Source organism: Pieris brassicae, chromosome 1, assembly GCF_905147105.1.
Source record: "Pieris brassicae chromosome 1, ilPieBrab1.1, whole genome shotgun sequence".
Lineage (NCBI taxonomy): Eukaryota > Metazoa > Arthropoda > Insecta > Lepidoptera > Pieridae > Pieris > Pieris brassicae.
This window is the reverse complement of record NC_059665.1, coordinates 1,460,769-1,477,949: the sequence shown is the minus strand read 5'-3', so window position 1 is coordinate 1,477,949 and position 17,181 is coordinate 1,460,769. Positions and strand designations below refer to the sequence as shown.

Sequence of the window (17,181 nt, the reverse complement as noted above, 5' to 3'; positions counted from 1 at the left end):
TGATGTTTGGTTCCGCTACATGACGTAGATTGCAAAAAATCCAGCTTAACCTACGTATCCTTTTTATTACTGCATCAACATGGGCGTGCCAGTTTAGATTTTGGTCAATAATCACACCTAAGTATTTTATCTGTTTCACCCTAAGCAGCGTGTCACAGCCGCAGTCTTCACTACAATTGCAATTTAGTTTGTGTAATTTTATGTTAAGATTGGAGGGGGTTGGCTCTTATCACGTATAGCAAAAGTTATGAAGTTAGTTTTAGATGGATTAATAGTTAGCTGACTGCTGGTTAAGTGCGCGTTAAGTTTGTGTCCTCCCATGTATCCCCATAAAAAGTTAGTGACATGTCATCAGCATAACAAGTGATGATACCTTTATTGATTTTGGTATTGCACATTTCATTGACATATATCAAGAACAGCGTTGGCCCTAAAACCGAACCCTGAGGGACGCCGAAAGAAATCGGGTTTTCATTCACGTTACTAATTAAGTTACCTAGCTTGACTCTTTGAGTCCTATCTGTCAGATAGCTGGTCAAGAGGTTGAGAAATACTCCTCTAATGCCAATATTATCCAGGCGCTTAATCAGAGTTGAAACACAAACAGTATCAAATGCCTTTTTGAGGTCGATAAATAGTGTAAGACACTTTTGTTTCCGGTCAAGGCGTTCAACTAGGTAATTTATAACGGCTAGGATAGCATCTTCAGTACTACAATTTGACCGAAAACCAAATTGTGTTGGTGAGAGGAGATTGTATTTATTAAGGTAGGATGTTATTCTTGAGTTAATAGTTTTTTCTAGGATTTTGGATATAGCTGTTAAGATAGAGATTGGGCGGTAGTTACTGATGTCTTTTTTATCACCACTTTTGAAGACTGGATGGATAATTGAACTCTTAAGAATGGTAGGGAAGACACCGGTTTTATAACATACATTGCATAGTTGAGAGATAATAGGAGAAAGTAATGGTGATGCTCGTTTTAAGAAGCGGTTGGAAATATTATCTATTCCAGTTGCACTTTCTGATTTAAGGTTTTTATTATAGCAGAGATTTCATTGGGTTCAGTGTCAACAATTCCTACATTATTACATTAAAACGATTAATGTTATTTTGAACTAGCGGACCCCACAGACTTCGTTCTGTCAAAAAGATTTGAAATGTGGCAGTTTTTTGTTCCTACCAATTTAATAGTCGGCGCAAAAAATTCTCATGAGGCTGATGGTTCTGCCATAACCCTGATGATAGGCCGATGTGTGAGGTTCAGCTCGGGTGACCAAAGTATCTTCGCTTCCTCGAACTTTGGCCACTCTTCTGCGACCCACTAAAAAACCCCGACTGGGATGTCTGCTAGAGGGCTTCAAACTAAGAGACGAACTTAGGGTTCTAACCTGACTGGAAAATAATCTAAAAGGATAGTGGGAACCTAAAAGTGACCAATATTTAAAAATTGTGTCCCTCATTGATATATTTTTCTATTAGTATGTATCAAATAATTTTGCTCAGATAGGGATTAAATTAATAATTCAAAAATTAAATACTTTTTTTAACGCGATTTGTTTAACAAGTGTAATAACGTGAAAACATATGCATTTTATATCGCATGCCGAAACTAAAATTCGATATTATTACTTGTGTTTCGCAACGCGACATTACAACAGTGAGTGCTTGTAATTTAATATGAACTTTATTGAATAGCAATAAAGTCCAAATTGACTATACATTTTATTTACAAAACGTTTGTATGGGAAAAAGAAAAGGGCTGTTTCAGGGTTTTCCCGAAAATTATTCGAATTTTTCTCGCCGTAAAAACCATCCATAGACTTCAACGAACATTAAAAAAAAGGAATTGGTACAATTGTTCCAGGCGTTGTAGAGTTATGCGCTTACCAACACATTTTGCGATTCATTTTTATATTATAGAAGATAAATACGAATTTGTTAAATTTTTTAAAATAAAGAAAACTGTATCAAAGCTAGTCATTAAATTTAACAGTTAAACTCTGCTATAATTTATTAAAATATTACAAATCCTAAACGACGCGTAATTTTCATGTTTCCCTTCGTATTTCCCAGTAGTTTAAATCTGGCCCACGGCTTCTAAAATTCGATTACCTCTCCGCTCAGCTGAGATGAACCAATTAATATATTACATTCGGTCTACGTGACGGAGATAATCTAACCCACATGTTATATAGCATTGTCTAGTTTACATGACTTTCCATTATTATTGACGTACGTAACTTCGTCTATCTATTAGAAGCGTATATTTTCGTGAGCGTTTACGGTACTTCCTGACTCACAATTTCGTGACGCTACCAATAATAGTATCTATGAATGTAGGGCTTTTCAAAATGAATCAGTGGCGCTATAACCATTTTAAGTCGATATCTCAGGTTTCTGAATCTGTTTCATGACAATCTAATAGGCAAGTATGTGATCAGCCTCCTGTGCCGGACACAGGCCGTCATCTTTTTTGATCTAAGGCGGTTAATAGATAGTGGTGCCAGCATTCATGAGTGAGAAAATAAAAGAAAATAACAATTACGTGTATAAGTTTTCTGACGCCGCTGATGACTATGAAGTGCATGAATAGATCTTAATAATATCTACAGAAGCCATCTCAATCATGTGATTTTCAAGCAATAAAACAATCGCATCATAATCAGTTAATACATTAAGGAGATACTACACAGAGAGACACGACAAACTTATAACAAAATTAAAAAAAAAACGTAACCTTAATAAAGTTTCCTATAATTAAGAAAAGCTATTCTAAAACTTAAAAACAGTGGGATTTTAATTAACATTATTATAATTATAACTGAAACTTAAAAAAACAAAAATGGTTATCTAATAAAACTTCTGTCAAAAGAAAAGACTTATTTACAGGATTGAAGTTATGTATTATTATAAACTTATAATTATTTAACATATTATTTTTTTTTTAAATTTATCCAGACGTTTCGCGTGCTTTAAACAGCAGCGTGCAGAAATCGTGTCACGGTGACCACGCACGCTGTGTCTTGCCTACTGTGTATTTTTTCATTTTGATTAGGTACTAAACTACACAATTAAGTTACAGGGTAGCCTAATATATTATAACAAGTTAGGATATTATCTCATGTAAGTGAATATTGTAATATTCTAAATGCCAAAGAAATATTAACCTTAAAAATGTATAATACACAATTGCAATTATTTCAATTTATTGCCAGAATTACGAAAAACATACACATCTTTTTATACGACACGAATTGTTTCAGTACTAACCCTAACTAATAATACCCCTGAATACGCCAGGGTTTTAGTCTCATATTTAGATCAAACTGAAACCTGCAAACACCGACAAGTTCATTAAAATGTTAAAGTTATCTATTTCAAATCTCAAGTTACGGCCGTATAATTAAAGAAAAATGTATTTTAAATGTGTCTGTTTGGCCTGATTGTATGGAAGTTTTGCCACTTCGTGAGAATATCAAACGATATTATATAGGTTAGTATATACAAAGCCATTGTAATAACATAGTAACGTAAAGACCGAAGTCATGGCTTCAGTAAAATACAGCGCTAGTAACATCTTCCTCTAATACGATCTATGACGCAGCTATGAAGCTTTGTAATTTAAACAATATATATTTAATTGATAATTTATTTTTGTACACATTCTTAAAGTAAATCGTACACGGTTTAGATAGCCCACAATCAATCTCTACTACAAAACCTATTGAGTAAGAAAGCTATACATCTTAGCGACCTGTTTAAGATTTCCGGACACATCTAAGAACAGACGTTTTGTATTCCCGATGCCAAAACGAAGGATTGTGTTCGTCATTAAGAATAGAATTTCCCAATCTATGGATTATGAGATAGTTTAAATCCAGATACAAATCAAAAATTACGCTAGCTAAATTGTATTTCAAATATACGGAGGTCTTACTACGTATCTTGGTTTGACTCTGTGGTGCCAAGCACTATAACAACTCTTAGCTACACTCTCAAAACATGCTCACACACACACTTACGCATTCACTTATACTAAATGTCTTATAAGAATTTGTTTAGTTGTAACACTAACTGTTTTATACGTGTAGCATGTTCCACTGACTAAATGTTATCTAGTTACACTACTAGTTAGTTAGTTATCTATTTGTCGTGAATAAAGTTTTTATTATTATTATTAATACAAGCGTTGTATAAACACGGGCTAAAGTCCTTATATGGGATAAAATATTGGCTTTTAAGTGCTTGTAATAAAATATGTTGTATTGTAAGATAATTTTTTATTGTGACCCACGGTCAGTTGTTATATTTTTTCCAATTCCTACCAATAATTCCTGGTATTAACTAGTTAACTTATAATAATAAAAATTCAGATTACATAAGTATATTAAAATCTTTCATTTATGGAATGATGGTGAATAAATATTTTTATGATTTATTATATTTTTTTGTGGCGATTTAACTTAAATTAATATTTTTATAGTTTGATCGATGTAATAGTTTTCAATACTTTATTTAATATTCTCAGTTTTTCATTACGAAAACAACATACATGAAATACACATATTAAAACAGCAAATATCAATTATATACTAAAATTAATCCCTATTTCCCTTGGTCACGATTCACGCGTGAACGGCTGGACGGCTGGCTGGATTTCGCTAATTCTTTTTTTGTTGTGTTATTTATTGTCAGGAGAAGGTTCTTATGAAAGAAAAAATTAAAATGATTGCGTGGAAAATTAGAAAATTTAAGAATACTTAACCGCCATGTTAAGTTATCATGACCTTTGTTACGGTAGCAATTTTTTTTACTGCATAACGCTTTTGCAATTCAAACGTTTTTTATGTAACCTTATGGCGTTTGACACATTGACAGAATGCGTGCTACAAATACCGTCAAAGGGGATGTAAGAAAAATGAATATCGTTTAAAACTGTGGCTACGATCGGAGTTATTATCTTGAAAATCCATGTTTTTCACATGGTCAGTTATGTTGCCTGTTCCCATATCGGAATACCAACAAAACTATACTCGCCAGAAAAACAAACAAAGAATGTTGTATATTATAAAGCATTTTTAGTTAATCATTCCAATTCGAAATCAATATTCATAGTTGAGACAGGACAACGTCTGTCGGGTCCGCTTGTATACAATGTATAATTTAAAAAGGGGAAAAAATTGAATTGTTGAGACGCTGTAGGGACAACAAAATCCATTTTAACACCGCTTCCTTAATAATTTATTCTCTGTTACGTATGCCCACTTACAAAGCATGTAAACATCACTTGTTTGTAAAGTACTTTTGCAATCCGTTTAACAGGTTTATTCGGGAAATCACATGTCAGTAAACACGATTTGCTGGACTTGTTTGTATTTCTTGTAAATTTCCTCAACGTTTAGAGTCATTGAAAATATTTTTTTGTTTGAGTGCGTATAACAAACACCATTACCTTCTATAAGTATGTAATGTATTATAATTTATGTATAAGTACACCTAATCATATAATTATTATACGTACCTAATAGGGCAGCGTCCGAGGCACCAAAGGAGAGGGCAGCGGCTGAGGAAGCGCCAAACCGGGATGCACCCTTAACCGTGCCCACTACAATGGTATCTCATACACCACCACACAAGGATGCGTCCACTGTTGCGGCCAGGCTGACTGCGTCGGTCGAGCAGAAGATAGCAACTCCGAAGGATGATACAGCAATGTCTGCGTCCATAGGGGGGGCATCCGAAGCAAGATCGATGCGGAAGACCGAGGCTGCGACGGTGAGCACGTCCAGTGCACAAACCTCGACCATGGACATGTCGGCCCTGAAATCAGCGATTCAGGAATCGACTCCCAGAATGGTCCTAAGCTCCTCAAAAAGGCGACGGCTCAGGAAGGCCAAAAGAGCGACGGAACAGCAACAGCTGATTACCGGCTCTCAGAGGATACCTGAGAATCCTGGAACTGCCCCCGCGGTTACCACAACTGCAGGACGCGGGAAAAGGGCACCGAAGCCGACTGGGTCCTCTGCCGCGCTCAAGCCTATTGGCTCTAGGTGCGGTAAAGAACCTAGAGGGGGTTACCAAACCAAACAACAAACAAAGGGCCAGAAACGCGATCGGCCAGAGGAAACCGTGACACCGACTGGGGAGAGTAAAAGGGTTAAACCTAACAAACTCCGGCTGGAGTCAGGGACCTCGGCCAGTTACGCGGAAGCGGCAGCATCCTACAAAGCCAACGAGCTTTGTGTTGCCGTGATGACTGAGCCCTTTATAGACATGACACAAGAACAGGCAGATAACATCCGCCTACAAATCGAGGGTAAAATCCAAGATGAGCTCATGGCGGATCTTGAAGCTACCCTAGCAACTGAACCCAACGACATCAGATTCCGGGGAAGAGCCCACTTCTCAGATGGTGTCCTCAAAACTTGGTGCGAGGATACCTACACGCTGGGATGGCTTACCGGAGCATGCGATGTCATCAACAATCCGATACCGGACACCAAACTGGTGGTACGGCCTCAGTCAGACATTCCGAAGAAGGTGCCGTGCTTACTGCATGTTCCAGAGTTCACTGGTAGCACGGAAACTTTACGGAAACTGATCACCAGGCAAAACCGCCACCTAAACATCAGATCTTGGACCCTGACTCACGAACGTAGAACACAGGACCCGACAGGCGTATCTTTGTTCCTTCGTGTTCCGGAATATGAGATCTCAAAGATCAAGGCACACGAACGCCGCATCTACTATCTGATGGGGAACATCTATATCCGAATTCTGGAAAAGGATGAACCCTCAGTGGTAGCTGCCGCCACAGTAACTACTGCCAGTACATCGGGGACGGGATCCTCAGGGCCAAAGCCGCCCTCGTCAACGACGGAGATAGCCACGGTTGCCGAGGTAAACGTCCCCATGGAGACAGTTCAACAACCACCCTCACCGGGTTCAACTAACCTCGGATGACGAGTTCTTTCAGGAGACAGGGGGGAGTGAATTCAGCGACAGCTGTTTGCGCTCCTCCCCCTAACCGAACTGACCTTATCCAGACCAACCTCCAGCACAGCCAAACAGCGTCGGCTTCACTACGCAGACTGCTGGAGACCAACCCGAAGACCATTGCCGCGATCCAGGAGCCGTGGATCAGGAATGGCAAGGTATGCGGCCTGGGCAACACCGGTGGTAAACTTTTGCTGGATACCTCAGTAAGTAACCCAAGAACCTGCATTATCATACCTAAACATGTACCAGCATACCTAATTAACAAACTGTGTTCAAGGGACCTTACAACCATTAGGTTACCTAGGGACGCACATCCAGAGATCGTCCTGGCGTTCGCCTACCTACCGGGTGACGAGGACGTGCCCAGAACTCGGCCTTCTGGCTGACTACTGTGAGAGGGAGAAACTGGAGCTTATAATCGCAGCAGACTCCAACGCGCACCACACGCTATGGGGTAAAGCAAATACCAACGCTCGAGGTGAGAATATGCTTAATCTTATCTTAGCAAACAGCGGCTCTGAACCAACCTTTATCAACGCACGCTCGCAAACCATAATCGATCTAACAATGGTGACCTCTGGTCTGTCAGATCACATACAGGATTGGCATGTCTCCAGAGAGCTATCATGCTCAGATCACAGGTGGATCCGCTTTACAATCAAAGGGGAGCTACCTAAACCACAACCACGACGCATACCTCGGAGAACTGATTCAGTAAAATTTTACAGTATAATCGGCTCAGAGGTAAGCAAACTAACAATACCAACCACCATTGATGTACAAGACATAGACAAACATGTAAATAACCTAACGTCCCTACTCCAGACCAGCTTTGAACGGTCGTGTCCCCTTACCATGCCTAGGTGGGGGAGTAGACATAACTGGTGGTGCCCCGAACTGGAGAGACACCGAAAGAAGGTCAGGAAGCTGTTCAATAGAGCAAGAAATACCCGTTTACCTGCCGACTGGGACAAGTACACAATCGCGAGAAGACGATTCAAAAAACTTTTACGTTCTAGGAAGCAAGAGTGCTGGAGAAACTTCTGCACCAGCATTGAAAGCAACAACCAGGCAACCAGAGTGAAATCATGCCTCTCTAGTGAGCCTTATCACTCAATCGGTTGTCTTAAAAAACCTAATAAATCATTTACAAAAACCGATGCAGAAACATGTGAACTACTGATGGAAACACACTTTCCAGGCTGCATAATTGCCAACGACCAAGCATGGCAACCCTACTCAGAAAGAGCCACCACCGACTCAGACTGGAATGTAGCTCACAAAATAATCACAAATGAAAAAGTAACATGGGCAATCAACTCCTTCCTACCATTCAAAGCGGCTGGCCTGGATGGCATCTTCCCAGGCCTACTAAGATGGAGTGGAAACCTTTTGGTGGACTATCTTGTCTCAATCTTCCGAGCATGTATGGCCCACCGCTACATACCTTTGAAATGGAGGGAAGTGAAAATAATATTCATCCCAAAACCAGGCAGAGAGGACTATACCCAGGCGAAATCCTTCAGACCCATAAGCCTCACATCTTTCCTGTTAAAAACAATGGAGAGGCTTGGAGATCTGGAAATACGTAGCCAGGTATCGCTATCCAAATTCCTGCACCCAAATCAACATGCCTACAGCCCAGGCAAGTCAACGGACTCATCACTCCACAACGTTGTGTCTCGCATTGGCGACTCCCTGAAGTTAAAACAGTCAACCCTTGGTGCATTTATTGACATCGAAGGCGCTTTTGACAAAACAAACTTCACGAGCATTACCAGAGCACTCGTTACATGTGGAGTATCATCAACCCTGATAGGGTGGATAAACAACATGCTAAAACAACGAGCTATACAGTTCACTGTTAATTCCACGACACGGGGCATTGTCAGCAGATGCTGTCCGCAAGGTGGTGTCTTATCGCCGCTACTGTGGAACCTCGTAGTTAACGAGCTCATCACAGAACTCAACGCTGGCAACCTCTACACAGTGGGTTATGCGGACGACATAGCTATCTTGATATCGGGAAGCTTTGAAAGTACCCTATGCGATCTCATGGGAAGGGCTTTCAAAGTAATTGAGAGATGGTGCAACAGGCACGAGCTATCTGTCAACCCATCAAAAACAGAGTTAATACTCTTTACAAACCGGAGGGTTCTGGGACCACACAGGCTTCCAAAACTCTTCAACACACAACTCAAACTCAAAAATGAAATAAAGTACTTGGGTGTGATTCTGGACAGTAAACTGCTCTGGAACAAACACCTAGAACACAAACTGAGCAAAGCAACGATCGCCTTCTATCAATGCAAAAAGATGCTAGGCGTGAAATGGGGCTTATCGCCTAAAATAACATTATGGCTATACACTGCCATAATCAGGCCAATGCTGGCCTATGGAGCCCTGGTTTGGTGGCCAAGATCTGAACTTCAAATGGCGATCACGAAACTGGGACGCTTCCAAAGGCTTGCCTTGTCCGCTGCTAGCGGTTGTATGAGAACAACTCCGACCGCAGCAATGGAGATAGCCCTGCAAATATTACCTCTAGACCTACACATACAGCAGGAGGCGGCACTAGCGGCCATCAGGCTTATGGTATTGGACCTATGGGGAAAAAACCACTACAGTTCACACACAGTGATTCTCAACAGGGCAATAGAGTACCAACCTCTTATAGCTGCGCCATGTGACAGAATCACTAATCAATTAATATTCAACAAGAAATATCTTATACAACCGAGAGAAGAGGAGTAAGATCAGTCGCCCCTGAATGAGCTACGTATATACACTGATGGTTCAAAAACAGGGTGTGGCTCAGGCGCTGGTATTTTCTCCTTTGATCTCAACATCAACATACACCTACCTCTGGGCACACAAAGCACAATCTTCCAATGTGAATGTGTCGCTCTAACCGAAGCAGCCAGAGCCGTACAGCGGATGGGAGTCAATGACTTTTACATTAAGCTCATATCGGACAGTGCATCCGTGCTGATGGCGCTCGGTAACGAAAACATAAACAGCAAATCAATACTGGAGTGTCACGAAGCACTGGAGGCAATAGCTCTAACAAATAGAGTTACCTTACAGTGGATTAAGGGATACAGTGGCTCTCTCGGCAACGATGCAGCCGACGAGCTTGCGAGAAGAGGCTCTGGTATGATACCTGCTGGCCCGCATCCGCTCCTCCCCTTGCCCTTCTCGCTAGTTCGAACCTGGATTCGCCAGAGATCCACTGTACTCCAGAATCAACGATGGTCGCGAAGTGTAGATTGCAAACAGTCCAAAATGGCTCTGCCGGCTGTGAACCCGCAACTTACTAAGCGACTTCTAAACCTGAACAGAACCAATCTCAAAACAATCATAGGGACAATCACGGGCCATTGTCTCCTTAACAAACATCTTTTCGTCCTAGGCGCAACAGACAGCCCCTTGTGCAGAGGCTGTTTCAGCGCAGAGGAATCAGTCACCCACGTAGTCCTGGAATGCGAGGCTGTGGCTAATCAACGTACAAAAATCCTCGGAACAGTGAGGTCGCTCCGCGAAGCCTGTGAAGTGCCCGGGAGACTTCTGTGCTTCTGGAAGGAGTTGGGCTGGCTAAATTAGCCAGGGCTTCTACGCACAACGGACCGACTACGTGTCTAAGTGCGGAAATTGAGTCCACCTACCTACCTACCTACCTACCTACGTACCTAAGTCAAAGTCAAAAATCATTTATTCATATAGGTAACGCAATGTAAACTTATGAACGTCAAAAAAAGAAATATACATTAAACGCTTCTAATTATACATTACAGCCATTACACCATGTTCCACATGACATCTTCAGTAATAAATAATAATAAAATAAATTGAAAACAAAGATTTGTTTCAGATTGTCAAAGATCCTCTATCAGCAGGAGGCATGGTGAAATAGGAGCAGGCACTTACATTCTCGTGGGAACAACACGCAAATACATAGTCGAAATCACTATAATCACCGCATACACGGCATTCCTGTATGACCAGTCACCACAAGTAGCAACCGTCCACGAGTATCAAGCATGGCCAGCCATCGGCCCCCTCGCCAAACTTTAGGGAAAAAACAATCCGACGCATGGACGCCGCCACAAGTAATTACATTTAAGCGAGGATGAAATGTAAACTTGGCTACATAAGAAAATAAGTAGTTATTTTCTTGTTAGACAAGCTCATTGTGTAGACAAGCAACGAAAATAAAATAACCATAACGAAATCTAAATAGAAACTTAAACTTGGTTAAGACCATACTATAAATTGTATTGTATATGACGAATTCAAATAATTAAGGTTAGGTTACTAGAAAAAGAGTAAGTTGTTAATGCGATATATTTAATTAGTAAAGACCCTGTTCGGGTATCTCCAGAACATTCCATTTGGATCTGGAATTCTTTTTATAGATCCGACAGATACTTTTCTTGTGTCATTTGTCGATACTATAAACAAAAAACATTAATAAAAATACCTAAACTAGACTGAATATGTTATATATAGTAAAACTAACACGTATTTGATGAATTGTAATTATGAATATGATTGCACATGACGAGAAATGGACAAAAACTATGACAGAATGGACATGTGATGGAAAATGGAAAAGTGGAAGACAGAGCAAGATATGAGCTGAAGATACAAAGAGAATAGGAGATACAACTTGTACAAGAAGATCTAACGTGAGCTAGAAGAGGCCTATGTCTCAGAGGCTGATAACCAAAACCGGCACATCTGGTATTAGACTAAGTTAGGTTATGTTTTTTTTTATAATATAGGGGGTAAACGCACAGGAGGATCACCTGATGTTAAGTGATACCGCTGCCCATGGACACTCTCAATGCCAGAGGGCTCGCGAGTGTGTTGCCGGCCTTTTAAGAATTTGTACGCTCTTTTCTTGAACTAAAACAAATGTTTATATACATATATGTTTGCTACACCCAGTATAATATCTATTATACTGGGTGTAGCAATGTATAGCAATAAAGTCTTATTAATAATAATAATATAATGGGTATATAAATAAATAACTTATGATTCAGGGACTAAATTTTTGTTTAATTCAGTATTGTAGTTGTTTACCACAAAGAGCGGTTCGGTGGCCTGAGTATATACCTCGTTACAATATCTTCTTACCAGGAAGAAAGGCACACTATATTATCAGCCGTAAGGATTAGGAGAAATTCTTTTAATTTCGGAACAAAGAGAGGTTAGACGCTAATACCTTGCCTCACGATAGTTCTCAAAAACGCACTAAACACTCACTATAAAATAATAAATAGTCGAAGTAACTATTATCAATTATAATTAACAAAAAGTATATATCAAAATAAAAATATGTCTAACGTAACCCGAGTCAATCTCAACAATGACTCAACTAATAAATGTGACGATTGGTCGAGAAAAAATATTTTGGAATCACCCTCATCAAAAATTATTAAATTGAAATTATGTATTTCGAACAAGTTGTTATTGTATAGTATACAAATATTTCGATTTTTGTTAGTTCTTATGCACTTAGTTCATAATTATTGTTAGGACGTAAAAAATCTTAGATTGTGATCCAGTGAACAAATAAAAAACATAGTATTAATAGTAGGTTTATGTATCTAATAAAGCTGGGAACGAAAATAAATAGAATATGGCGATATAAAAGTATTTTAGCGTGTATTTTATTCTTTAAAATTTATCAAAGCTACGGCTAAATAAAAGCAAAAAGAAAATCGTAATTTAATAACCTTATATCGAGTTTAAGAACAGTTTTCAATAAGCCCGGAAAACATCGCGTCTGTGACACGATCAAAGTTTTAATTTTCTTAAGAATTCGGAGAAGTTGAGATTGTTTTCATTCAAGGGGTGGAGTCTGGGCGGTGCCTGAGTACCTGTTGCTTCCGAATCGATACGGATGCTGCACGGGAAGCTGCGCAAAGGATTACACAGTCATGCGCTCTCTGCTGCTGCTGGCGTTGTCAATTTTCACACCAGGTACGTCAAAACAAATCTATTAAACAAAATACATCTATTTTCTCACAACTTGCATGTATTTAATCGAGTTTTAAATATAGAATCTCTATGGTGATTCAATTTCAGTATTTTCCACTTGTGCCATAGACAATACGAGTGCTCTTTGTTCTGGAAGTTATATGTCAAATAATAAGACTCTTTAGATTATAAGTATAAATTATACCTTAATCGATGTATGATATATGGTTTTCATAGCTACATACTTAACGCCCACATAATAATCAATGACTTCGTACATAAACACCATTTTGTTCTTTGAACCTACAAGTCGGGCGATAAAGACTAATCTTTATTATTTCACATTTCTAGGATCGTGTGACCTCCTTCGGGACAGTGTCCATGTGACGTCAGCAGCAGCCAGACCTAATAATGAGCTTTGGTGCTACAAATGTCATGCAGATGTTCCAGATGACAAATGCGCTGACCTTCGGCATAACAACTCCGCCCTGATACACAAGTGTAATAATGATAGGCGAGTCTGTATGGTAAGTTTACTTATTTTTTTTCTAGAACTACAGCAAAATAACATTAACCTAACTATGTGTTAACAAAACGAACACATCGAGTTTTTTGGTTATAGTATGGAATAAAAGTGGCTTAATAATGCAATGTATAAATGGCTCAATACATCTAAACTATTGTAGTACAAACCTATCATACTAAAATATATTTTATATTCATTAAAATTTATAACTTCATTGATATCAACACGTTTTTTTTTTATAATTGATATAAATGAATTAACTGAAACAGAGAACATGATAGATTTCAAACTGCGAACTTTCTATTGTATTAAGCATAAAAAAAGAATTTACAAAACATTGTTTCAGGTAAAACGCTTCTCCTACACGACGTCAACTGAAAACTCCACTACGGCTCTGAAAATGTGGGCACTAGAACGAAATTGTACGAAGCACTGTGAACCGGGTTGTATAGTTATTGGGGAACGCACGAAATTGTATGCCTGCACGTCTTGCTGCACAACTTCACTCTGTAACTATGGTTCTGGAGGTATCTCCCATCTTCTACACGGCACTTTACTGTTACTATCTCTTATGACTTTAACAAATATCATTTTTAGTTAGATAAATATAGTTATATCAATTATCTAGCTTTTTATTCAAAATCTATTGGAATATTTTTAGGTTAACAGTTAAAAGATTCTAAGACCTAATTAATGGTTGTAGCGCCTATAGATATAGGTTAACGTTACAAGAATCGTTAATCTTGTTGGGTTTTTAGATTTTGACAGGCGCTCAATTTCTTTTCGAACCATAGTTCATGTTTCCTTGTAATTTACCACAAGGTGATAAGCCATAACTGTAGGGATGTGGTTGATAAAATGTCTGATAAGACTATAAGATAACATTAATGTAATAAATGATGAAAATGTCATGAGAATGTTTAAATTTAAAAAAAAAAACTGTCAGTCCACTGTCGTCTTAACTGTCAAATCTATAGTTTTTTTTTTTATATTTAGACTCGGCTATAATTCTACTTTAATAAGATGTTTTTGTTCGACTATACATATCAGCAAAACAATTACTTTAAAATTTACTTTAAAGTAATTATTTTTTTACTTTACATAATATGATAATGTAATATCAACATTATCATAAGCGTTCACCTTTCCGTGTACTACATTCTAGACGTACACGTTTGCGAAGGTATATTCATGATTTAGTAATCACGTGATACGCCGATGGCCTTCTATTTAATTGAATACTGCCTTCACACGCGACTCTTGTTGACTTTTTGCTGCAGGTTAGCACTTTGTGAATAAAACAAATATTAGATTTCTATGTTCGTATTTTAAAGTGACTCATACTGTTTGTTACACATGAACTATTGTTGAAATATTAATGAGTAATATGAATTCCTCATTAATATTTGAAGTATTATTAAGTAAAAGCTATATTAACAAAAGGCTATGAATATGAATTCCATTCACTAATGTCAGTTTAGATTATTTTTTTTGGACATGGAACCCAAGGTTAGGTTATATTTACTTCAGTTCATTACTTTTAATTGTTACTTTATGATAGTATAGTAACACCTGAAGACGCTTAAGAGTATTTTAAATGTAATTATACAAATCTACTCAATGTTGGGATAATAAAAAAAACCAAGTTATAAGTTAATTAATTTATTATGAATAAACAATGCACAGAAGTAAATGCAATTCGTAATTTGCGACCTAGTTATAAAAATTTATAACACAACTGGAATGAACCACAGCAACTTTACAGATATTATTTACTGGGAAGGTAATATAGGAGGACTCCATGTTAAACTTAAAGTATTGTAAATACATTAACTTAAGACAGTTGACCACAGTCAGAGATGATGACTTTCTTGGATGGCTTGCCAGATTGAGAGCCGAAGGACTCAACCTTCTTGACAACATCCATGCCTTCTACCACATTTCCAAATACGACGTGCCTGCCGTCCAACCATGAGGTCTTAACAGTGGTGATGAAGAATTGGGAGCCATTGGTGTTGGGTCCTGCGTTGGCCATAGAGAGGACACCAGGTCCAGTGTGCTTCAGGACAAAGTTCTCATCAGCGAACTTCTCACCATAGATGGACTTGCCACCAGTGCCATTGTGGTTTGTGAAGTCACCTGCTTGAAGCATGAAGTTGGGGATGACACGGTGGAAGGTGGAGCCCTTGTATCCGAAGCCTTTTTCACCAGTACATAGAGCTCTGAAGTTCTCACATGTCTTGGGTGTAACATCAGCTTTCAACTGAAAAATTAGCCAAATCATAACATTTAGTATTAAAAATAAGTTGTCCACTTGTAAGAAAAAACCTTTAAAACTTCATCAACAGCATATCATTCTCACCATTAACACAGCAAACAAGAAATTTAAGACTATAGTTGTTAGTACTGAACTTTAAAACTGAATCAAGCCATTAAAATTTCCATTCAATAAGTATGACATCATTCAATGGAAAATAAAACTTGTTGATGAACTTCATTCCAGGTATGTAAAATATATAGATTCTATAATAACAAATGCCGTTACACGTATGAAACGGTCACTGTTACACGGATCGCGGTAAATTCCATTAAATAAAACCCTATAAAGGACCTGACCTTCAGAAAATAATCACGGTCACATATTTAATTATGACTATTTATCAGATATAAAAAGATATATATTATAGGTATATTGTCAGGAATGATATTAGGATACGTATTATGATACTATATAATAGAGACATTAAGAAATTCAATACTATTTACTCCTTATATAGTAAGCATGTCTACGTATAGGCTATAGCGTGGTCGAGGAATCACGCCGGCCGGAATGACACCTCCCTAAGTAGCAGCCTGCCATAAAATATGTAAATTAGAACATACCTCAACAACAACCCTTCCTAATGGCTGACCATCAGCGGTCACATCCAGAAAGACTCGTGGTGAAGCCATTTCTTAAATTTGTTCGGCTCCCAAAATCACTTCTTTTTAATCACGGCTCAATGACGATGCGTCTCTCGTCGATGCCGGGCGGAAATAAAAAAGAATCATAGACAAATTAACCATGTTAATTTCCGATTTTCGTTCAGAAACGTTACATATAACAGGCGTTCTCTATGGCTGCACAACAATGTACAAACTGCAACCAATAAAACAAGGATAGTGATTTTTATAAATATAATAAGTTTTTATACAAATTACTACTTAAAATCATTTTTTTTTTTAATTTTTTTTCTAAACTAAAGCTTATTTCAACCTTCACCTTACTCACCAATCATCAACGAATACTACCACAAAGTGAAAAAATAACATCGTTTTCATTTTCATTTCAACTAAATTTTAAATAATAATAGGCACATGTATCGCATAAACAATTAACTAGATAGATAAAAAAAATAATATAAATAATTGCAATATTTAAATGTATATATTTATACCCATTTGCGCAATTTTTTTTGTTCGTCAACTCATTGTTTAATCATTGGTCCACAACAATATAAACACCGTAAATAATCTAATATGGTATTGTCAGATAATAGCAACAAGAAAAAGGATAAGTAAATTCCAAAATTTATATTCTGTAAGATGAATTAAAATTTATCGCAATTTCGCATGTTTTATTATTTGTTGGCATGTTTTTAGTAAAAACGAGCCATCGTTATAAA

The 17,181-nt window shown here is 38.0% G+C and overlaps 1 protein-coding gene across 1 annotated transcript; it reads right to left on the bottom strand.

The window, feature by feature from the left end:
- Positions 1-15,165: 15,165 nt before the first annotated feature.
- LOC123713432 (peptidyl-prolyl cis-trans isomerase F, mitochondrial-like) lies at positions 15,166-16,561 on the bottom strand. The gene is made up of 2 exons (XM_045667094.1): positions 16,400-16,561; positions 15,166-15,779 (listed from the first exon to the last, which is right to left on the bottom strand). The coding sequence occupies exons 1-2, from the start codon at positions 16,466-16,468 to the stop codon at positions 15,351-15,353; spliced, it is 498 nt and encodes a 165-aa protein (XP_045523050.1). The 5' UTR covers positions 16,469-16,561; the 3' UTR covers positions 15,166-15,350.
- Between the last annotated feature and the right edge of the window lie 620 nt (positions 16,562-17,181).

Coding starts and splice junctions, on each gene's coding strand:
- LOC123713432 (XM_045667094.1), bottom strand. CDS start 16,468: ATGGCTTCACCACGAGTCTTTCTGGATGTGACCGCTGATGGTCAGCCA. Junction 15,780..16,399: donor TAGGAAGGGTTGTTGTTGAG/GTATGTTCTAAT, acceptor CTAATTTTTCAG/TTGAAAGCTGATGTTACACC.